Source organism: Etheostoma cragini, chromosome 6 (genome assembly GCF_013103735.1).
Source record: "Etheostoma cragini isolate CJK2018 chromosome 6, CSU_Ecrag_1.0, whole genome shotgun sequence".
NCBI lineage: Eukaryota > Metazoa > Chordata > Actinopteri > Perciformes > Percidae > Etheostoma > Etheostoma cragini.
Window position 1 is genome coordinate 27,147,087 of NC_048412.1, and position 25,000 is coordinate 27,172,086.

Consider the following 25,000-nt stretch of genomic DNA (forward strand, 5'->3'; position numbering starts at 1 on the left):
TGCGTGCGTGCGTGCGTGTGTTGGGCTGTAGATGGCTGTCCCCCTGACCTTTAGTTGATGGCAGTGTGAGTTTTAATAGCACGTTGAGGCCTAATTATAGTTCTCTGGTCACACAGTCACACTGCTTTATGACCGTGTGTGTTGCTGTGTGTTTGTGTGTGCTAGGGCTTAGTATGTCCTACATCAGGCCTTTCCTAACAAACACACACACTCTTGTACACAGACATACCCAGAGCCAGGTGCGTGGAGGTGTTAATGGAGATATCAGATTCAGCCAGAGGGAGAAACACACCTCATAGCATAACACGACATCACGGCTGAAATGAAACAGAAGCCATGAATGTCTTCCAAGATCATTGGTCGGAGCTGTCATAAAACACAATACGTAACCCCTATAAATGCAAGGCTTTTTAGCTAACAGTGATTCCGGAAACAAATAAAATAAAATAGTAAAGCCAAGGGAAGTCTCTCCACCACTGTGTTGCACGTGGTTGTACACATGAAAACTGACTCTTTTTTATTACTTACCCATGAAAACACCAAATTCATTTATTTAGCAGTTAGATAATACACTATATTACAGCTGATCTACATTTTGTGAAAGCTTGAACCAGTAAATGTTTGGCATGTTTCCTTGATGAGTTACTCTAACAATCACTTTTTGACAGACACAAAATTGCTGTCTACAATCTAGCTTTTTGTTGTTGCGCTTGTGTACTCCAGGTAATTAACGTACACTTTAATGTTTTTTTTTTCTCCACACAACAAAACTTGATTTTCCACCGTTGGTGCAACATCTCAACAAAAAGCCACTTTGTACCTAGAAGATGCAAATACCATATTGTACATTCTTCAACATATCATAAACACCAACACCCACCATATGTAAATGCTTACAGAGTGATTTTGGTTTTCATTGGATGGGAGTGACTGACTTTTCTTCCACCTCTCTCAGGTCACCACTCTCTGTGTATCCAGTCTATGGATGGGATGCTGATGTTCTTTGAGCAGGACAGCTACACCTTTGGCAGGTTCCTGCCTGGTTTCCTGCTGCCCGGCCCGTTGGTCTACAACTCCAGAACAGACAGCTTCCTCACGGTTTCCTCTGCACGCCAGCTGGAGAGCTACAAGTAGGTCTTTGGACAAAGCCTCCTTAATATTGTTTGCTTTGATGCTTCATTTATTTTGTTCGTCTGTGTTGATCTAATGCTGGTCAGATGAACTCCCCTTCTCTCATCTTACCCAGACACTAATATAACAGGTTTACATGTTACAAAATAAAACTGTAATATCTGGTGTGGAAATGTATTTTAGGAACATTCCAAAACATACAAAACCTCTCTAGTGTTGCCAAAAAACACCAGATCATTGTAACACATACAGTCAGTTCCCTAAAACACTGCTTTATTTTGTAGGATATATTTAATTAGTTTAAATTAGTTGTCATGCAGTGTTGCAATTAAATACTTTAAGTACTTTTGTTGGATTATTTCAAAAATTGAAATAAAGCATATCATGAATTGCTTTTGTAAGAGAGCAAAGTAAAACATATGGATTTCTGAGATTGTTAGATTGAGGTTGGTTAACATAAATGTCCACAAATTGAAACACATCACTTCAAATGTTTTAGTCTGTAAGCTGTTGCAGCTTTGAAGTTATTTGAGGATACCTGGTGTTATCCACGGTCTTCGGTTTCAGCTGCTGATGGTTAGTGAGCTGCACTGAACCAACTTAAATGCATCTGATCTCACTGCAGATCTTTCCTGGATGGACCAAAACAGATACACACACACACACACACACACACACACACACACACACACACACACACACACACACACACACACACAGACAGTTTGATTGGAAAGTACCTCCTTTTAATGTGAGCACATGCACACTGCCTTTTTTCCTCTGGCACGGGTACGGAAAGCTCACAGTCTCACAGGCTACGTGGGTGTACGGTATGCGTGTCTGTAGTTTTCTCTCCCAGCTGTTTGTTATCTGGATGCCCCCCACCAGAATCAAGAGATTCTCCAGACTAGTTATCACCATGGAAACACTGACTTCACTGCTCTCCCTAGACACACAGCCCTTTGATGCATATTGTGTAAGTTCCATATAGCAGACACTGAGTATATGCAACAACACTGCATTACTCATAGAAATAAGCTTGTATTTACATCACAGTGTGAAGTATACACCTCAAACTATGCCTATCATCTCTTGTTTTAATGGATTCGTACCTTTTATGTTCACTTTGAAATAAACAACAACTTATTTTTAAAGTGGTCTGGCTCAGCGGAGGCACATTTCTGGGATAAAGCCTGACATCCTCCCCTTTTGCTAGTGCCGCCAACAGGGCTTAGCACTGCCGAGGACAATTGTAAATGATTTAGAGCTACCATTGTCAACTGCCGCCCCGTGAGCCACATCCGACCCACCAAAGCATTCAGTCCTGCCCGCAGAACAATCATGAATTCAGAAAACGTGAAAAGGAAAAAATGCATACTGGTATTTAACATTTAACGCATGTACAGATGATAATATTACACAGGTAAAGCACACACCCAGCCCCCTGTATTTCCATCTCTATTCACATGCCGGGATTTTGTAAGGCGATGCACGCACTCCACACACACACACACACAGCTGAGCCGAGATGTGTGCGTACACAGCACATAGTACATTACTGGGAACAATACAGAGAGCATTGCCAACGCCCGCTGTTGCAGATGAACCACTGCTAGGCTTCTCACAGTAAGTAGGCTACTAAATAAAACCTTTTGTGAGTAAAAAGTCAATGACCACTTACCTGTCTACAGGCATAAATATGTTGGAAGCCATATTTCAGTCTGCTCAGTCCAAAAGATGTTGGTTTCTAGTCTGTTTATCTTAGTTTGCCGTGAATCCTGACATTTTGACAAATTCTTAAAAACGTAACTGCTGGCTAAACTAACCATCCTCTCCCCTTGAGCGGCAAATCTATGGATGTATAATAAGACCAAAATATATGCATGTGGCTACTTAATATGCACGTGAATGACGGGGTTTGTCATGTTTCCATTCTTGATGGTGAAGCTGGTTGTATTATTTTGCAACAGCATGGTTTCATTACGAATGAAGCATACATTACGAATGCATAGCTTGGAGATCAGTCCATTCATCATTAAAGCTTAGGTTTTCCACGACAACTTTTCGCTTCAGTCTCTTTGACAGTGACACTTTTACCTGACAACAGGCCCTTCTTTCTGCGAGCATTTTCCACCAATCACGACACTGCATACTACAACAACCATCTTTCAGTAATCCAAGACTTTAACCATCACTCCTCAGTGAGCTGCCTCCTATTCTGAGATCTTTTTCTAGTTAAAGAGACAGTTAACATTATGGAGTTTCTATGGTATTAGGAGTTTGCTTTCACAAATACTTGTAAAAAATAATGCACTCACATTTACTTTAGCCTCAGAGATAATTGAACCTGAGGCCTTGTTGGCCTATTTTTTTCAGTCAATTAACCAAAAATCAATAAGAGAATTGATGAAGAATCGGACTGATGAGCAGTATCAGAAATTACATTAGTGATACTAAAATCTTATTCCCATCCCAAATTTCCCATCCCAAGGTATGAAGTCTGGGCCCCAGATTATCACTTGATTAGCACTTGACGCTGCAAAATCACTCCGTATCCAAGTCAACTCATGTCAAGTAAAGAAAAAAGAAAAAAATGAAATAGCCCAATATCAGGGGACTTTATAATCTGTACAGCATGCGACAACCTCTGTCCTTTTTCACCCTAAATATTCACCTTTCTTTGAAGTTTACTCGAGATTATCCTTACAATGTTCTTCAAGGGCAGCTACAAGCCTTCTCATTGTCTTACTTCTTGTGGTATCTAGCCGTGCAGATCCACGTCTTAAAGGAAGTCTTGAGGAGAGAAACTTTTAATAAACCAGGCTCTGATGTGTTATGGTTTCACCGACTGTTATATATATTCCATATCAGATGACGGGGTCAGGGCTTCACTGTCTGTTATACATTTAATGTCAGATGACTGGTCAAACTGTTCTGCCTCACTCAGTTTATTTAGCCTGTTGGACCGTCTCCTGCCCTGATGAATGAGAGCTTGATTTGTGTGTGTGTGTGTGTGTGTGTGTGTGTGTGTGTGTGTGTGTGTGTGTGTGTGTGTGTGTGTGTGTTGGCGTCAGCTTTGAGATTTAAGTTTGTGTTTACCCATGACACTGAGAGAGCATATGTAGTGTGTTTGTGTATTTTGTGTGTGTGTCTGTGCCCATGTGTGCATGCGGGGTCTGTGTATGTGCTTCTATGATGTATATGTTTAAGGTAAATGAGTGTGTTTGTTTTTGGAGCTTTTCAGAGAGATCCTCTTTCAAATAAATGAGAACACACTGTCAATGCCTTCCAAAGCTCTGTCCATGCATGTAAGAGCGCACACACCATGTTCACCACAAACACTTTTAAATGACAAACACCAAAAAAACCTCTCAAAACTCTCCATGTTCTCAAGAGTATGCATGCAGGCGAATAATCAGATTTTTTGGGGTTTTCCTTTTTTCTCACACACACACACTGCTTTGTGTTATTTTTGCCCTCTTTCATTATACTTAAATCAACATCTAACCAATTTCTGGTGGATTGAACTGAACACACACAGTCACACATACACACACATGCATGTCCAGTTTTAATTCATTCATGCTGCCTCACATCCCATCATTAATAAGACATTTAAGTGAAGGCTGGAATAGCAATACCAAAACAGAATGAAAGAATACAGTTATTTTATGGTGTTGTTTTAGTATTATTTGGCTGAATTTAATTCATTCACTCATGCAGGAGTGGGCCTGTCGGTCCATTAGGTGTGCTGCTTTAAAAGCTTAAAACCGCTGACATGTTTAATATATATTTTAGTCCATTTTTTCCCCTGGGACATCCGCAGTGTGATGAAAAGGTTTCTTTAATGGCAGTCATCCATAACGCAGCTTGATAGTCTGCTCGCCATTTCTCATAGTAGCTCAGCAGGTACCGCTACTGTGCAGAAGAGTTGAAAACTATAAATGTTGCAGTGCAAAAATGAAAGTTTAAAACACTTGCATTTGCTGTTTTTTTATGCACAATTTAATGAGGAATTAGTGTTACTTTTAGGGTCACATGTGCTAATTTGATTTATTAGGGTGTAAAACTGAAATGTTGTTTTAGCCAATGGGATAGCAGTGATGTTACAATTTGTTCTTCTATACAACACGTTTAAAATTAATAAACAAACGGAAGGATAACAAAGTCTTGATATGTAGTTTACATTTATCTTGCTTCACTCTAAAAACAAAACAAAAACATAATTAGTAATGGGACCTTTGGGTGATTGAGTTGCCTGTGATGCATACAGAACCAAAGCTGTGTCCCAATTCCATTTTACTATTAACTCTAAACAGGTTTGTGTTGTGCATTCACCCTGAATGCATCTAAAACACAACACAATGCTAACATGCTAATGTTTTGTAGGTCATTATAATCATCCTAATTTACTGTTTTACTATAGTATATTGTGTTAGTAGCATCATGGGGGGGACACGAATGTCTGCACCAGATTTCATAGCAATCCATGTAATAGTTGTTGAGATATTTCAGTTTGAAAGTCATTGACCAACCAACCTTCCCTATAGCCGCTGCACAATATTTACCTTCATAAAGAACTAACTACAGAAACAATGGTATTCCTATATAGTACAGTGTATAGTGTTGTTATATTGTATACTAACCCATAAGGCATACATTTCAAAACAGCAATTATACTTGCATTAAGTGCTCAAGGGTTAAACATGAAAAACTTGAACCCTTATCATACTGAATTCTTCAGGGAAACGTGCTGTTTTGTGGCGTCAGCCTGTCTAGTTAGTTTTCTAACATTACACAAATATTGTCTAAACTACTAAACAAAAAAATGGCAAAAGGAGAAATTTCTATCTTCTAATGTAAAGATTGCTGTCAGCTTTGATTAACTGCAGCACTGTATTACTGAGTGAGAGTGGAGAAATCAGAAGTTATTTCGCGGTCTGCAGTCCGCAGTCGGGCAGGGTCAGGGTTTGGAGATCTCCGTTCATCCAGGTGTTTGAGGAGAAGGACTGATTCCCGCCAAGCCACTTTGACTGCCAGCTTCTTACTGGAAAACATCTGATGCTGAAGATGCCAAAACCAACTGACCACAGATCAGTCTGACCACTTTATCCTTAGCCAGTTGCTAACAGCTTGCTGATTAAAACTGATTGACCGCAGTTCCGGGGAACAGCAGGTCAGCCGCTTGTTGACTGACCTGACAGAAGCTGTAAAAGAAAGAGAGGATATGAGACGCTGGCTGTGGATTATGTTAATAATGGACATGTTACACAGTGTTTGACTTTATTTAAATGTGAATAAGTGATGTGTGCACTAGGATCTCTGCCCTCGCCTTACAGATGGAATTTCACTTAGGAAAATAGCTGGTGTTGTTGTGGTCTTGGGCTAGTTGTAAAAGAAGCAACATTTGTAACCAGAGAGTCACTAATTTCAGGTTTTAGACTGTGAAATATCTGGAGGGAATGGTTAAATGGGAAATGATCTCTACATAGTGCAACACAGGTCACTTCCAGGTCTTCCCAAGTAACCAAAATGGACCTACTGAGTCAAAATTAACTGTTTCCAAGAGTATTTAATCATAGCAGAGATAAACACTTTTACATGTCCAAAATAACTTGGTATTTGTTTGCAGAAAGCAACTTGCATATAAAACGGTGGCCGGAAAACAACACCCTAATGCTAAGCCGTCCAGAGATTAAATATTTTGCTAAGCAGCTGTCTGTGTCTCGCTGACTCCCAGGTATGAGACTCTGGCAGTGGCTACAGAGGCAGAGAGTCGACAGGATCCCGATCTGCCCCTCAAGACCGGAGGCAAAAGGCTGACGGTGAGTCCTAAACTCAGCAGCTACCAGAGATAAATTGTAAATGTGTGTAAGTAAGATCTAGGTCTACCACCTCTTAGTCGGTTAGTCGACTAATCAGTCATTTTTGTCGTAATGGACAAAGATTTCTTTAGTTGATTAGTCACCTTTTATGCATTTCTCATGCTAAATGACTTATTTCCAATAAACGTAAACACTAGATTTTAAATTGCGCGTTTGAATGGTTCTTTTTGGAGAAACTTAGGTTTTGCAAATCAAACCATGTGAGTGTTAGTCAACAGCCTGAGAAAGATTCTGTGGGTTTTTAACATCAATGCTAGACTGACGTAGTCAGAATGTGCAGTGTAACATCCTGACCTTGAATGTTGTGGGCGGGGCTATGTTTGGCTGGCATAGACAAGTTGTAGTATATACAGTTAAATGAGATGCTCCTCTCAGGCCAAGACGGTCAACAATGGGTAAGCAAGCCCCCGAGAGGCCTACTGTAAAGTTCAACTGCACATACTATAACAGATATTTAATAATGCAATTATTATGAACTGCTAACAGCAGTTAGTTTTAACGGTAAGATTAAAATACTTAACAAAAGAGAAGATTCCAGTGACTTCATAAGCATTCTGTGTAGCGTACTCAGAGTGCACATCATGCTTGTTGTTTTGAAATTGAAGAGAAGTGGTTATTGTGCTGTAACTGTGTGTGTTCTCCTGCAGCCTGACTGGTCGTTTGTCCTGGGAGAACAGGCCCTGGACCTCTGTGTGCCCTCCCTCTCCCACTACTCCTCCTTCATCTTCATTCTGGGTGAGAGGAACCTCTACTGTCTCCGTGACAGCGGCCAGATCCGCTTCATGAAGAAGCTGGAGTTCAACCCCAGCTCCTTTCTGCCCTACGCCTCAGGTAAACCGCGAGATTGAACCTTTAAAACATGGCTTAAAGGTGCCCTGCCATACGTATTTCATTACTTTGTGGTAATGTCTGACGTTCTAACATAGACTCTATAACATTCTTTTGTGAAAAAAATGCATTAGAAAGACTCAGCTTGATTTGTTCCAGTTCTCAATAATATTCAATAAGCTTAGCTGCTTGACTCTGATTGGCTAACAGCTATCTAATGAGAACATGGCTGTCAGTATCCTTTACTCAGCTATTTGGGCGAGCACTTGAATAGTAATGAGCTCAGGCAACATGATGTCAGACTGACTAGCTGTTGTAATTGCTCTGATTTCTCCTCTTATTTTTTTCAGTGGCTAGATCTGACAGAGGAGGTAGCAGTTCACTTTCACATTCACCACATAACACAAACACATATGGACCTAACATATTTCAAAAAATGCTGGTAAAACGTTTTTGTGCGGCAGGGCACCTTTAGTAGTTCAGTGAGATAAACCTAATCTGTAATGGGATATTTCAGCTGTTCTCATGTCATGTCTTTTTGTCTAATAAGAGCTCATCTCCTGCACACCTGACCGGTTAAGGAATTAATACAGATTGGCTGAGCAGTAGAAACAATAGACCAGGTCCTTAACTGGATGTGTAAGAACAAAGATTGAAACAAAACTTATAAACTTATTTCTATAAATAGAAAGGTAAGGTGCTTTAAAGAGCAAATGAAATCCATCTTGTCTCCTTTTGAGTCCAAATTCTATTAGAATCTTAAAGACAGTGATTAGTTTGGAGCCCCAGCGTTTTAGTGTAAGTATCACTATTCAGTAAGAGAACAGGAGACCAAAGGTCATAGGGCTTGTTCAGTCATGCTCAAGTAGAGTGCTAACACTTATTAGACTTTAGCATTTGGCACCTAATTGGAAATCATCAAAGAAGAATTGGAATGGAAAATAAAACTATAGGCAAGATGAGTAGCTGTTCTTGAAGGATTTGGATACATGACGTTCTGCAGAGAACTGAGCACAGCCGCTGCGGGATTATAGTGACAAATTTAGCCAATGCAGCACTGATGTTTTCAACCTGGAGTAAAGTAAAGGCCAGCAACACATCATGCACAACGCACCAGTGCACCTGCCGCAACCAAACTACTGAGACTAAGTGAAAAAATACACAGAAACAAAGTATTCTGTGCAGTGGCTCAGTGCCACGCGACTGGCTGTGCAGGAAGCTGCTTTTGGCAGAACATAATGGAATTACTGGAGTAGCTCTGCCTGCATGCATTAAAAGAAAAACTCAGCAGACACTGTAGTACATAAACATATGGTGCAAGATAAATGGATTTCATCTATATATATTGAGTGGTATGATACATAATATATTGTTGCTGTCCAGTGAATACTGTGAATGTCCATATTTGGTGATTTTTAAAGAAACTGATTTACGGGTTTGGCTTAAATAAAACCTCCAAACAACAATAAACTCTTTAGATAAAGCTTAAAACAAGGCTGTGGTACTTGTAAAAAGTAACATTGTGCAGATACACAATTATGTTGTCGAAACATGATGAAGATCACTTACTGAGAAGCCTAAAATGAGGCCCAAAGTTCATGTCCAAACTGCAGCGAAGACGAGACAAAACGAGAAAGTAAATGCTTTCTTAGTAACAATTGTTTGAGATGTCAAAACAGGAAGTGTGTGACCAATTTTGTCATTTCGGTCACGTTCACGTACAAACCAGTTTTGGAGTACACAGTTTCATGCAGTAGCAGTTAATTTACCCTTGATGAATATGCACAGCACAACATAGCTACAGACCTGTAATGGGTTCCAGACTTGAACACCTCTCCCTGTCTTCACCTTTGATAAGAGAAGAGAGGGATTATGTACAATGTGATAATTGTGTAGCTATAGTTACTCAGATTCATTGCATCTGGCTACTGCCTGCTATACACACAATGATTTGATTTTGTCTGTTATGATTATCCTACTGTACCAATAGGTCTTGAGATGGTCTCCAGGTTCTCAGAAAACATAGACGTGGGAACAAGCTCAAATGCATAGTAACACTCAAATACCATTGCACTGTGATCTGCATGGTCTACACCCCCGTTGTTAAAGGAGGGTTACCCCTATTTACCACCGGGCGCATCTGTGCTGTGTTCCAGAGGCGCCGCAGGTCTCCCCCAATTATCGTATATGTCTCCTCTACAACAGTTTGTCTTTATGCTCACTTGATTTACCCTGGCATCTAAGGACTAAAACTTTAAAGTTGTTTTTTTACCGAAGAGAAGGAGGTATATGGTATAACCCTTCTGCGACCTGATTCTTATCACCACATGCAAAACTAATTACCCAGATATGGTTAGCTCTCCAGAGTGATGCTTAAATACAGTAGAGTAAAAGTTGTGTGTATAGCCTTTTGAGCATGGAGCAATAAACAACCTTTTTATGAGTGTTCGTTACAGCAGCAAAAATGTTCCTGTCTGGTTCACTTTATGCAACAGTGTACAATAGAACCATTTTTTAGAAAGTATTACACTTGATCTGGAATAGAGAGCTGACAGGCGGAAAGAGAAAATGAAAGACTGATGTGAACAAAAGCAAAACATAGATTGGAGGAAGCATCCAGAAGGGGTGAATGGATAAAAATGGTCGAGCTCACATTTTAAAAGTACTGTAATAAAGCTTTCAAAGTTCCCTTCACTATCTGGTCTGATTTTATTATTTAGTTTAATTCAATTATTCTTGGAAATTGGCTTTAAATTCAATGCATGATGTGCCAGTGAAAAACAAAAGTATCTTTTATTGGGACAGACTCCTGTCAACAATCACAAGCCACAAAAATTCCCACATGGCTGGAAGACGGCAGCTCCTTGGATCGGAGTGCTGCTGCCCTCCTCTGTGTCCATGTTTGATCTTTGGTTTGTTGTTAACAGGCTGACATTTGAAGTGACACGGTGACTGTCAGAACTGCCGCTGTCCATTCCAAAATTGTTCTTTTTTAGTGCAAGTGCATTTAGTGGATCTCCGCACAACCCTCGCTATTGAGAGTGTCGTGCAGAAGAGGATAGACAACAGTGATCTTCTGAGTGCTTCCTTATGGAGTCCTTCTGGCCTTCAGCCTCACAGCTGCCTCTGCTGGACCACTGCCCTCACTCTTCCTGTCTACCTCCCTGTCTGTCTATTTCTTAGTCGGATAACTTTATTGGCTGGACTGCTAGCCAGAAACACCGTAGTGCAGCTCTCGCATTGATTCAATCCACAATGATATGCCAAATCTCTTAGTTTGGATAAGATTATCTGATCCCTACTTCTGGAAACTCTATAAACTCACTGGAGGATACTATGTACTATGGCCTTCACAGTCAACACCTGTGGGAGATTTGAGGGTGAATTCTAAACCTTGTTTCCAACACCATGGTCAAAACACTAGTTAAGGAAAATTGAAACAAAAGAGTGAACAGTTGTTCTCTTGTGTGAGTTTGTATTTTTTTTTTTAAAAGATGTATGCCGGTCCCAAACCTTTAAGACTCTTGTGAACGAGTAAAATAACTTTGAGTTTTAAACTGTACCTGGCTGCAATCGGACCAGGGATGTTCCTTCTTAGAAAACTTTTCTCCTTCAAGGAATGATAAGAGACACATTGGGGAGAGAATAGAAGGAAGAGAGTGATGAGGAAAAGGCAGAAAGACAAGTGAAGTTGAAAGAAAGAGTGAAACTTTTGGCAGATGGTTGTAAAACAAAAAAGCGGATTAAGGAGATGGGTAAAAAAGGCAGGCAGGAATAGAGAGGAAGTGCTGATAAGTGAGGGAACAAGTGAGCTGGAAGAGTAAAGAACAGTAAAATGGGAACTGATGTTTGGCTTCGAGATGACGCAGAGCGTAGATTGGACCTTTCTAATTAGGTTGTTATTATAATGCTGATGCTTTGATAGAAGGTGTGTGTGTTTTGCTTTGATGTGGCACCAACACACACTGTGTCATTTTGACCCCTGCGCTGTACCACCCTGCTGACCGCTGTTACTATATTATAACTTGTGTATTCAACTTTGCGTGAGAGAGGCGTGTTTGTTTTGCGTGTGGTCGTCACCTCAGATCTCTCTAGGTGGTAACTGCACCATTTGTGGGATGGACTCTGTGTGTGTGTGTGTGTGTGTGTGTGTGTGTGTGTGTGTGTGTGTGTGTGCAATAAGTAGGAAAACATAAGTAGTATTTATATTTAATGTTTCTAGCTGTGAGTCACAGGAGAAAGTGTATATGTAACTTCAGTTTTATACACACCTATAAAAGCTGACCTTGTCTTAAAATGAAAGACCTAAATGACAATTCCATATACAAACCAGATGTGAGACGTAAATGTAAAGAGATAATTTTTCTTTAAAGGACGGTGCAAGTTGAAATGCCACCCACCACAGAAATGTGTTATTTCTGTGCTTTATAGTTGGATGCGTGAATATGCACCACTGATTTCCAAAGCCAAAAATCAGAGACAAAATCAATGCAATACTACTGCTATGAAACTGGTGTTGGATTTGTAGCCATGAGACACTAAGTCGAATTGTCACATTTGACGTTTATATTGCGGTACTTTAAATGGATATTGAGCAGATAGTCATACTAGTTGCTGCCCAATACGTACACATGCACACACATGCAAAAGCTTGCTCTAACCCTGTGCCAGGCCATAATCATATCAAACCAATGAATGCAACAAATGTAAGTGTAAGGAAAGGCGGAAAAGGGAGGAAAAGCTTTGTTTTGTTTCTAGCGCTGCTTGATGTGATCCCAATTGCATCATCAATTCAGTGGTCATTCAGTGGTCAAGTAAATTAAGAGGACTTTCCTGGGGGCACACACACACACTGCTGCTGTCTACTTTAATCCTATTGGTTCTGCACAGCCCTGCTAAATTTATATCCAAATTAACACGTGACATTAAACAACCAGGAAGGGCAGAGGTCATGACAGCTCTTCGCTTTTCTAAAGGAGAGTCTTAGAAATGGCTTTGAACTTCACATCAGCACCACATTGTTCCACCACGATGTAAGCCCGACGCTCCTGTACTCAAGGCAAGACTATTAAATAAATGTAAAAAGTGTAATTATGAAAATTATTTTAACAGAAAAACTCTTTTTTTTAATCACCACATTTGATCCCCATTTTTTTCACGTCTTGTTTAGTGACAGATGGCACGACCAACCTGTTGCTAGGTAACCACACCAACATGCTGCTGGTTTACCAGGATGTGACTCTAAAATGGGCAGCGCAGCTTCCCTTTGTGCCCGTTGCCATTCGCGTCGCCAACTTCCCGTGAGTATGATGTCCAGCTGAACACATCTGATGATACAAAAGGTTCTCAATTTTATATCTGGGGAAACTGAGAGTCGCACAACAGTAGAACCAAGACAGTTACTTCAGGAACCCTTTCATTAAGGACTCAATATGTTAAGCATTGTTAAATCATTAAGGATGTCTTTAATAGAAAACTTTGGAATGGGAATATACAAAATATATATCGCCTCACTGTATATAATGCCCCTTTAGAAGAACATTTCAGCGTGTGAAATTTAAGCTTCTGAAATCAATTGTGTGACTTTCAACAGGAAATTACCTGACAATGTCTTCCAGCTGGCCAATCAGAGCAGAGTAGGGAGGGGCCAGCTGTAGCCAATCATTTAGTTTTTCCAAAACAACTCCAATCAAACCTCAATTTGATACAATTACAACGCAAAACACAAACATGGCTGACAAATGATGTGGTTTGGGTGTGTGTGTGTGTGTGTGTGTGTGTGTGTGTGTGTTTTAGATGCAGAAGATAGTGTGTGTCTGGGTAGCTGTTTGGTTTAGTTGAGGCTGTGTTGTTTTGACGATCTTGATAGTAATCGTCTTGTCCAGTATGTTGGTGGTATGCTGCACAGAGTGTGGGAGAGAAACACACACACACAAACACACACACACATACACACAACAAATGCTCCAAGAGCATGTTTTTGGAGGCAGTATTGGATTTTATTACTTAATTAATTCTGCCAGTCCCCCAGATTAAATGCTCAGGCTCTCTTTCCAAACTGTCCTCACCAACTAGAAGTCTTTACGAGTCCAAATTTGGACAGGCCTGTGGAAAATCTGTGTGTGTGTGTCTGTGTGTGTGTCCGCAGTCCAAGTAAAAGCTTTATGCAAACACCCTCCGATGCAGGTGTGGATCCAGCCGCTGCTCTAGACCTGAACCCCTGGCGTGTGTGTGTTACCGCCTCACTGGACAGGAACTACGACACATCTGCAACCATTTAACACACACACAGAGTTGAAATACATTATTGCTTCTCACAGCATTTCCATCTTGTTCCATATCACAAACCAACACTGAAATTTGCATTGTAATTTCCACAAAGCATTAAAGAAACTATAAAGCAACCAACGCATTTCATAAATTTCTTTTAGCTGGCACTTTTATCCAAAGCAACTTTTAATTAAGTGCTTTCAACCATGGATCTACAAACTCCGGACAGCAAGAATCATGTTTAAGCACGTTAGGTTGAAATGAGAGAAACAAATAACCTAATAATAATGAACTAAGCTTATTTTGAACTGCAGAAGAGAAAACGTTTCAGAGACTAGTTCCTAACATATAACAAAGGGCACACTAGGTATAAGTACCAGTTCTACAAGTTATTGTCGTCTCCTCAGGGAGATAAAGGGAGTCGTGATCAGCCTGAGCTCTGATGGTCACCTCCTGTGCTCCTACATGGGCACGGACCCCTCCTTCTTCACCACGCCCAAGGTGGACGCCAGGGAGGCCGACTACGAGCAGCTGGATGCTGAGATGAAGACGCTGCAGAAGTTCATCAGAGAAGCTACCAGGACTCAGGGTAGGACACTGCTGCTACTTTACTAGAGATTGAGTGACTGAATTAGTTGAAAAACATTAGATTACAGCACTAGAGCCTCAAATAAGTCACTAGAACTTTAGTTCTCAAACTGATGTCTTAACGTGTCAAACTTATTGTGAAAAAAACAATAGCAGTTTCAGTTCCTGTAATGGGAAATATGGGATATTTTGGCTGTTTAAATGGGCTAAACAAATAACACCATTATAATTTTCTTCTTGTTTGTAGACTAGAAAATAGCTTTGATTTTGCGAATCTAACCAACTGTATTTGTGAAATATATTCTAAGGAATAAATATTACTGGTTGTTGTGAGATAAAACTCCTCTGTTGTTGTTGTTATAGACATCCTGGCTAAAACCGACGCTGAGGAGGACCTGATTGTCACAGTTGCTGTGTCCTCCAGCATGGACAAGCCATCGGTAAACACATAAAGACACATTGACACATTTACAACTGTATGCACAGACAGACTCATCATTCCCTTTGTCTCCGTCTCCAGCAAGCTCTGATCCAAGATATCGACGGTCTGCCCGTCCCTTCAGTAACAGTACAGGTAAGCTAAGGACGCACATTGATGAGCAGAATTTCTCCGCTATCATTGTAGACACATCTGTTGTCTCAATATTTTCTTTTCTTTTTCCCCTGTCTTATCTTGTCCCCCCGCCCCATCCTGCTCCTGTAATCTCTTTTCGTCTTTCTCTCTCTAGTTAAAGGTGAAGGCCCGTTGTGTTGTGCAGTCCTCTAAGATGACCGTTGGCATTCAGCCTCCTCTGGCCGTCACTCAGGGAAAATTTGTTCTGGAACCCATGGGTCAGTCTATAATATTTGTGTGTTTGTGTGTGTCTCTGTGTGTCCACTCAATTGTATTTGGGTGTGTACTGTACAATAGTTTTATCTTGTCATCTCTCTTTAATCAGGCCAGGTTTTGAGATATCTCTCTGAAATTTCTGCTACCATGCCGTTATAATGGAGATGAATTGTGTATTGCTTGTGGTGCCCACAGAAATGAATGATTCAAGATTAATTAATCTTTCCAGAAACCGTATCCTTGTAAAATCTTGCATGGCTTCATGCAGATGGTTTAGTTCAAGATCGCCCAACATCTAAAGTTCAATCAATCACTTTTGTTCTTTCCCAGCATTTCTCCGTCACTCACTCTGTCAATCACACATATGCAAACTCATGCATCCAACACACACATTAGGTCTGCTCCTTTCCTTCATCACATCCTTCTTCACCGTCCAAACAGACGTACACACAGGGAGTGACTGAGTAAGTGAGAGGTGTGTGTTTGTTGGTGTGTATTTGTTCAGCCCTTATCAGCCTTTTACACTGTGTGTTCTGTCGTCTAGCTGTTGGGGAGACTTGGTCAGCTCGACCACATGGCGGTAACTTTGATCTGGGTCACCCAGACACTGCGTAAACACAACCCCAAACACTGATATCTGCGGTCGGCTCATTAAAAGAACATCACCCGTCCTGTAACACAGCACTTGCCATTGGCTTTGAGCTGTTTCACAAGTCTGAACGCCCTCTGTTTCCTCTGTCTTTTCTACTTTTGTGTGCATGTAGACGTGCAAGCGTACAGTTAGTGTGTGTGTGTGTGTAATGTAAACCAGTTGGGGAAGGCTTTAATCAGAGGCTCCTTACAGAAACCATGGCAACACACATTTTTAAAATGTATGGCCCCATGGGACGTTAAACTTCTAAGGCTGCGTTCGCATACACTCAGGTGGACGTCAGGCAGGCAGGTGTCAATGCAAGTTTTCCCTTTCATTTTAAATGGGAGTAGTGCGTTTTAGGCTGAAAATAACTTGAAAAATTGAGATAGATTAAAATTTTGGAGAAATGCAACTCAACATCACCTTTTGTGGCCAATCATGTAACCTGCAATCAGACTTGTTAAACTTGTCAGCCAGTCAGGCCCTATGATAGTCCTGTATAGGAAACAGTAAACATGAATGCCTCTATCGCTGCCACACAACACAACCCCGTAAAATGAAGCTACCCATGAGTGTGTTCCGACATTTTTAGATTTGTAAACGGTCTGAAGGAACAACAATAATTGTGGAAGCTAAAGTCTAATTGTGCTACATTGGCGTGTTAAAGATCACAACATTATGTCACATACATGGGCCATTTTAAGGCCCAGTGCTGCAAAACCCTGCGGAAAATCACCAGAGCGCTTCTTCGGTTCTGGATAGGACCTAAACCTGACGGTGTTGGTGACTTGCTCTGTATTTTGGTCTTTTTGGTGAAGGTGAAGGTGGACTCTTAATGCTGACTGTGTTTCATCTCCAGTTTGTTTTCTGTGGTCTGAACCAAGAGTGGAACAGTTTCATTTGTTAGATTTCTTTGCTTTAAACTGACAAATTATAAGCAAACCTTGACTTGTAAAGAAAAGCCACATAACTTATAAGTAGCTTAATTATAAGGCGGATGTTCTGTAACCCATCCTGCCAGGCTACACAAACTTATTGTCTCTCTTCTGTGGTGTCCAGCTGAGAATACATTACTGAGAAGTGGAGTTACGAGCATCAGTCTAGCCTTTTGTTGAAGTTTTGTTGTGCTCGGCTTTCCAAGCTGCAAGACAGGGGTCCATCTCTTCAGAAGTTTATCCCTCTGGAGCCTCAAATTGTGGGTTATGTCCTCCATTCTATATAGCTCCCAGACCCACTCCTTCCACCACTGAAATGTTAGGAACAGTGGACTTCAGCCAATTTACAGTGATACCCTTAATGGCTGCAGCTTCAAGGATTTGCAGAAGGAATATATCATCTCTTATAAATCATGTTTATGTTTTTTACATGTAACTTTGGTTTGGTTTGAGTCCTGGAACCCCTGTCGAAGATCCATGTTTTAGACATGAAATTGTCACTCTCGTCCATAGTGACATTCAGTAATTTTATCACTACAATTAATTACTTTATTTTATTTTTTTACATCACAAAATGGAATTTTTATCTCAACACCACAGGATTATTATTGCTGTAAATTATAACGTTACTTTGTCCTGTAAGTAACTGAATTATCACTACAAAAGTATATATGCTACTTTAGATTATGCAGTTAAAAGTCATATGTCAAATGAAATGCCACATGTTATACTAGACAGACAGACAGACAGACAGACAGACAGACAGACAGACAGACAGACAGACAGACAGACAGACAGACAGACAGACAGACAGACAGACATTTATTGATCCATTCAGAAATTCCTCTTGCACCATACAGCTCAACAGACAACACACACACAAACACACACAAACACACACACACACACACACACACACACATACAACACCAAATATATCTGCATTATAAAAACAGTAAAGTGTAGTATCATTAGCACCAGTGGGCTACCAACAGGAAGGTGCAGCATCATCAGTGACATTTTAATATAATGCCAAACAGAGAAAGAGAGAATTTAACTGATGTCCAGCAGTCTTACTGGCCATGTTAACTATCCTGTGTAATTTATTTTTGTTTGTCATTGACAAAGACCAGGCAATGGAGCAGAAAGTTAAAATACTCACAACAAAAGAGCGATAGAATTTGACTCTTTCTACTCTGAATTATCTCAGCTTCTGCATGAAATACAGTCTCTGCAGACCCTTTTTATAGATGGCAGCAGTATTGTAATTCCATGATAGCTTAGCATCTATTATTGTTATAGTATTTATGCTCCCCTACCACTTCAATCCCTTTCCCTCCATATTCATCTGCTGGTGGGTCAAACCCCCACTTCTAAAGTCAAATATAATTTATTTCGTTTTCTTCGTGTTTAGCAGACGACAACTGGACCTGCACCATTCTATAAACTGATCTACCCAAGCCCAGTAATTGGTTTCATCATTGTCCCGAATCAAACCTACTATCATAGTGTCAATGGTGTCTATGCTAATTTTTTTGAAGCCATGTTCACAGGCACAGAAGCTGGATCAGCACCAAAAAAACTTTTTTTTTCTCCAAAACTGCACCTGACATTTGCTGAAACCATCATCCATCAGAGAGGAGTAGTTGCTAAGTTTTTTGCGAGGGACCGATATGGAGTGTGAATTTATGATTTCAAGATGTGAGCAGCATTCTCATGCGGTTGAAACACCATCTAGCCCTGATCCCTGAATCAGACTGACCACTGCTCTCCCATGATTCATGATGCGTCCATGCAGAAATGTAATGCATTTTACCACAGTGCATTCCTATATGTACATACTGTACATGACCTCTGTAACTGTTAATTCGAACATGATGCGCTCTTTGCACAACACGCAATAGATTTCCAGTAAATTCTTTTGTCAGTCTCTCTTATATTAATCACATATTTTGTTTTATGACTTCCATTTCATATTTTGGCATATCATACAAAGCACATGCTTTACATTTACTCCTTCTTTACTTCCTTATACTTACAATATATCCATGTCCACGTTGAATATTTTCATTGTACTGCAATATCGTCTGGCATACATTTTTATCAACCATTTTATAGTGTTGGAATTGTAGCTTCAAAACCCTCTTTTTTAAATGTTTTTATTAAAATTCAGGAGAAAGCCAATTTCACCATGCATCTGGGTTTTTACATGACGTGTGCAGTCTTGAAACAGGGAACGTAAATGCTTATATTATAAAACAATTCCATCCAGAGTCCAACTATTACCGAAACACTACGTAGCCTTCATTCATCAAATAAGTTGGGTTCCACCACTCAACATTTTAACATTTACCACAAAAATTCTGACATTTCAGAAAAATTGGTTACATTCTTTTGAGTTTCTGGAATTTTTGTCACATCCACTGGAACCTAGCTGATCAATACTAAATATCTATTACAAGAGTGTTTGTTTTAAGGTTGATATTCACAATGCTTTTCATCCAATCAACAAACGGCTATAGTGCATGGATAAATTTGAACCTCCGATCATGTAACATCAACTGTCAGCTGACAAAAACTTGGATTGGGAAGGAATTTGCATCAACAGTGATAGCTTCCATGTCTGAACAGACAATGAAAAGCATGCAAACAAAAACTCAAACAAAATCAAAAGTAAATTCATTGGAGGAGAAGCCAACCAAGGGTAAAAAAAAAAGCTTCTGGGTTCTGTAAGGTTTTTCTTCTTGGCAGCAGCGCTCAACGTTTCGCTGTTTATATGGAAGATCAGAAGCCGTGACTCACTGCACCGTCACGTTTACACTACTAAAGAGACGCTTTGTTTACATGAGTTTAGGAAGCGGTCAAACGGGTCACATTCAGAAGCTTCTCAGACACACTTACACACGTACGCACGCACACACAAAGAGTTCCAGACGTATATACCCAAGTCCCAAGTCGTATAAATACTTTTACATGCATTTCCATGGGCACATATGCATAAACTCATGCACGTGTAACCCCAATGTACTGTTTAAATATAGACATGCACACAATTGTGTGTGTGTGTGTGTGTGTGTGTGTGTGTGTGTGTGTGTGTGTGTGTGTGTGTGCACTACTGCGAACACGAGAGCCACTGAACACACAGACTTTATTTCCCCCCCTCTTTCTCCATTCTCTTCTCCTAAGTGATCCCTTACTGGCCTGATTTGGCCTAGAATGGCCCGGCTCAACCCTAAGGCAGCAGGACCACCGTGGCTGACCCTTAGCAATCAAATTTGGCACTTCACCGATGGTTTCACATCTGTTACACTCTGGGAAAATTAGAAAAAACTAAATGAATGGAGGCTCGGTGAGAGTTTTAATGAATGCTGAGACTTGGCTCAGACGAGCTGGATCTTAGTCACACAGTAAGAGTTTACTCTGTGATGTAGTCCAGAAATTCACACCCCGCTTTGTGGATTACAGAGGAAGTGGCTTAGATGTAGATGGATTACTGCCTGGTGTAAACCGTATGCAAGTACGGTGCATATACATGCACAAATAAAAAATACAAAACTCCAAATTACTTCCATTACCAAGAAACATTTAGTTACTTTATAATGTCAATGTTTAGGTGCAGAAAGCCAGCTCAGTTCCCCGAGGAACTGACAACCACGTCTCGGATTTTCAATTTCCAGTAGTTGAAATCTGGTGTCTTTGATTTCAGTAAGAGCTCTATAAATAAGATTCAGAATGGGGGGGGTCATCTAACTCTGTGCCTTATTAATCACAAAATATTATCAAAATAAACAAACCAAAGTTAAAGTTTTCAGAGATTAATATGAACAATTGGGAACACAATACATCTAAATTGTGTTTGCTAGGGGATGTATTTAGTGCATAGAATGTATTAAAACTTTATGAAACAAAGACTGCTGTAACATCATACATACGCAAACTGTAATCTCTATGCAAGCCTTATTGTATTTATTTCTGGTATTTCTCCTTCACCCTTTCTTTCATTTGGTGACTCATTTGAACCTTTTCCTTTTTTTGCATAATATAAACATAACCAAAGAAAAAGAGCCGAAGCAAGTAGCCGTGACAAAGCAATGGGTGTTATGGGAAAATGTGGCTGCAATTTAGAGAAACACTACTGTAGCAACACTAAAAACACCTCCCCTGTCTGTTTCTCATCATCCCTTTCTCTGTCTCTCTCACCTGTTCATCTTCTCCTTCCTGCTTTGCAATGCACTTATGTATCTTCACACACACACTTCTACATATGTAAACACACATAAAACTTAATGTACAAAAATATGCACATAACTCTTACAAGATTCATCACCCTTCAAAGAGTATATGTTTTTGTCCTTCGTCTACAGCTGCTGTGTGTGTGTGTGTGTGTGTGTGTGTGTGTGTGTGCGCGCGCCCCAAACCATTTTGAAGGGATTTGTCGCAAAGTGCTTAACAGAAAAACTCCAGACTATAAATGGGGTGATGTGTTTGTGTGTGCACGTGCTGTTCAGTGTTGGTCGGGGGGGGGGGGGGGGGGGGGGGGGTTGTGAGGAAGAGGAGGGGAGGTAGCGCCTTCTGACTTTTATTGTTATTCCAGTTTTTATTCGTCTCAGATGGCGACTCAATCCCCTGTTCACCACACACTGCCTTCTTTGTTCTCTCTCTCTCTTTCCCACTCTCCCTCCCTGTCTCTCAGTTTTTCTCTTTTCCTCTTTCCATCTTTTCTCTGCTTCCTCTATTCTATTTGTCATGCTGTCCCTCAATTTCTTTATTTCTTCTGTCTCTCCTTTCCCTCTGCCTTCTTCTCTTTCCGCCTTTTTTTTCCTTTTCCAAGTCCCTTCAACTCATCCGCCTACCCTCTTTTTACCTCACATCCTTTCTTTCTCTCTGTATTGTTCTGCAGCACTCCTCTTCTACATTACACACATGCACACACTTATCAAGCACACTGCATCGTTTTCATACAGCTGGCTAACTATCCCACTGCATCTTTCACTTTGCAAGTTTGGTGTCGAGCATAAAAAGAAGAGATGAGAGAAAGTTTTTAAATGATATAGTTTTATTTTTCGAATCAGCTTTGACCTTCACTGCTCTCGTACAGTGACATTGTGCATATAAATGCTGAGTCACATCTCATCATGAATGAGTCCTTGTGTAGCGGCCTGTGGAAATCCAGTACAAAATCTAATGCTTGTTTTAAATTCAGAGGTAAACCTGGAAAATAAAGCCCCACATGTTGGACATTTTTATCTCTGAGTGAAGATCAGGTGAGATGTGTTTGAGGTCAGACCCACTACAGCGATCCGACCTGATCCTGACCGGTTCAGGTCAAAGTTCAATGGTTAACACCGCACTGATGGTCAACTACGATTGACTTGTTGATGTCACCACACACACACACACACACACACACACACACACACACACACACACACACACACATGAAGCAGTAGCAGACCATGCCTCAGGAGAATTCACCTTCCAGATTTGTTTTTCCCTCACTGTTTTGCTTTTTATATTATTTGCACATGGCAAAGAAAGGTCACACACACGCACGCTCACACATGTACACACATGCCCCTGTCGCTTCTTCTTGTGCGGTATAGAGCCCCATCTCCACCCCTCTTGACATTTAACCTCTTCCAAACAATCAATACTTACTTTAACCCAAGCTGTCAAGTACTATAACCTGAGGATAGCTTCAGTATGTTGTGTTCCTCAGAAATGAAGAGAAACTAATAGAGCTGGTTAACTAGGGGCACATTTACTTTCTACAATCCCAAAATTAACCTCATGTTGCCATGTTTAGTTATGTTTAGGTTGTGTTAATTCCTAAATATATTTATTTTAATCCTCTAAGTGCACACAATGTACACCGGCAAGTAGGTCAACACAGCAGCAACTCATGCGATTTAGAGATAAGGGAAAGAGAAGGTGACCGTGATGGAGTGAAGGGGGGCAGCAGGAGAACACTTGTAACGAGATAGAGTAGATGTTGATTAAAGTGATGCAGGCTTATGTATAAAAGAAGAATAGGGCTCCCTCCTTTTCTGCAGAGGAAACAAGGAGACAGTGAAATAAAGAAGGTGCAGAAGCAATGAAAAGGTCATGGAAAGTTTGAAAAACAGAACTGATGAGGGTGATAAGAAAGTAGAGATGGCTTGGGAATGAGGAAAAAAGGAGATAGGGAAGGAGAGGTAGTAAAACGAGGATTTCGCTCGTCTTTGTGGAATTTGTTTTTGTTGGTGGTGGTGTTAATGGGTTAATGTGCCTGGGAACACTGGGACCAGACTGAATGGTCTCACCGGGTCGGACCTCCAGGTCATACAGAAGTACGCGTTACCTGAAGCTTGCAGGTTCAGCACCCGCAGCAGCCCCCTGACCTGTCCAGATGTGCTTGTATATATGATGACAAGCTGAAGAGAAAAGAGACAGAGATGATAGAGAGAGAGAGAGAGGATGAGGGATTACTTTGTGTCTTTTTTTGGTGTTGTTTGTTGGTCTTAATGTGCCTGGGAACACTTAAAGCACTTAAACCAGTCTGACCAGTCTGACCTGCAGGTCACACAGGTTAAAAGCCTTCTGCTGACAGACAGGATGACAGGGAGGGACAAGAGAGAGCGAGGGAGAAGAAAAGAGGACGGTTGAATGAAAGGGATGTAAAAGAAAGAGGGAGCGGCATTAAGGAAGCAGTAGAGGGAGAACCGAGTGAGATGGGCAGAGAAGGGAGACCAGGATGAAGAGAAGAAAGTGAGGGAACTTGAGAGGGAGGATGAGATTTGGGGAAAAAGACGGAGGAGTAGAGGAGAGATGGAATGTGGTTGTTACAGCCTGACATTACATATTACTAAACAATTTTTGGTTAGTACAGGTGTATTGGAAATCGCATTACAGAAATAAATCCCAATTCTGCTTTATTCTTTTTTGATGCCTTTTATGCTTTTATTGAGACAGAAACAGAGAAAAGAGGAAAGAGAGGAGAAGCCCTGCAGCATATAGGCGCAGGGCCGGACTCAAACCCTGCCCCCTGCGGTGAGGACTTATCCTTAATGGTACAAGCCCTACCCAGTGATCTCAAGGGGCGCCACGATTTCTGCTTCATTTGATCTTGTTTATAGCTTAGTTAAATTGATTATGGTTACATAATTATTTTCCATTCAGTTGCCATGTTTTTGTCTGAAGCATGACATTTACCCAAGATTGTATATAGTTGGCATACTATATATTTACTGATAGCTGACTTAAAATGAATTTGTAATGATGCATTGTATGTGATACTTGACACTTGTATAACTAGTTGTCCAATGTTGGTTGGTACTGCAGGTAGGAAAGAGAAGAAAGACATACAGTTTATGGGGAGGAAGCAGTTCCCATCTAGTACAGTGATTGCACTAGTAGCAGTACAGCCACAACAGTTTTGTTTCATCTCAACATCTAAATGAGTTGGGAAATCTCACTTCTTCCGCAGATACATTTTTCCAGCACATAATTTTTAAAACAATTATTCTTTTCAATTTGGTTATCAAAGAGTTTGGACAGATTTTACAGTTGAAAAATAACCCTTGATGTCAACATTTTGTGTGTGTTTTACAAGGATAGTGAATACTCCCAGGAGTCCCTGCACCTGGAGAGAAATACTTCCATAGAACGTTTTTTACATGTTGGTCTGTGTACAGATTAAACAAACAAGCGACAGCTTGTTAATTAGTGAGCTTTAAAGGTGCTGATAGGTATATTAAGTTTTTTGGCAGAACCAGGCTAGCTGTTTTCCCCCTGCTTCCAGTCTTAACGCTGAGCTTTTCAACTCCTAGCTCCAGCTTTATAGTCTGGTCCTTTCAGACTCTGGTACAGTTCATTTGTACACAGAGTCTGGCCCCTCTCCATTGACAAGTGTTAACTTCCT

General features: G+C 40.6%; 1 protein-coding gene across 3 annotated transcripts in view; it reads left to right on the plus strand.

Annotated features, from left to right (window-relative positions):
- The window catches only part of bbs9 (Bardet-Biedl syndrome 9), a 155,021-nt gene that overhangs the window by 14,086 nt on the left and 115,935 nt on the right, over positions 1-25,000 (plus strand). For all 3 annotated transcript variants that reach the window (XM_034874432.1, XM_034874433.1, XM_034874434.1), the window contains exons 6-13: positions 956-1,130; positions 6,872-6,956; positions 7,664-7,847; positions 13,015-13,144; positions 14,522-14,703; positions 15,066-15,142; positions 15,223-15,276; positions 15,431-15,533. In XM_034874432.1, the coding sequence (XP_034730323.1) occupies positions 956-1,130; positions 6,872-6,956; positions 7,664-7,847; positions 13,015-13,144; positions 14,522-14,703; positions 15,066-15,142; positions 15,223-15,276; positions 15,431-15,533 (990 nt within the window). The remainder of the gene's footprint in view (positions 1-955; positions 1,131-6,871; positions 6,957-7,663; positions 7,848-13,014; positions 13,145-14,521; positions 14,704-15,065; positions 15,143-15,222; positions 15,277-15,430; positions 15,534-25,000) is intronic.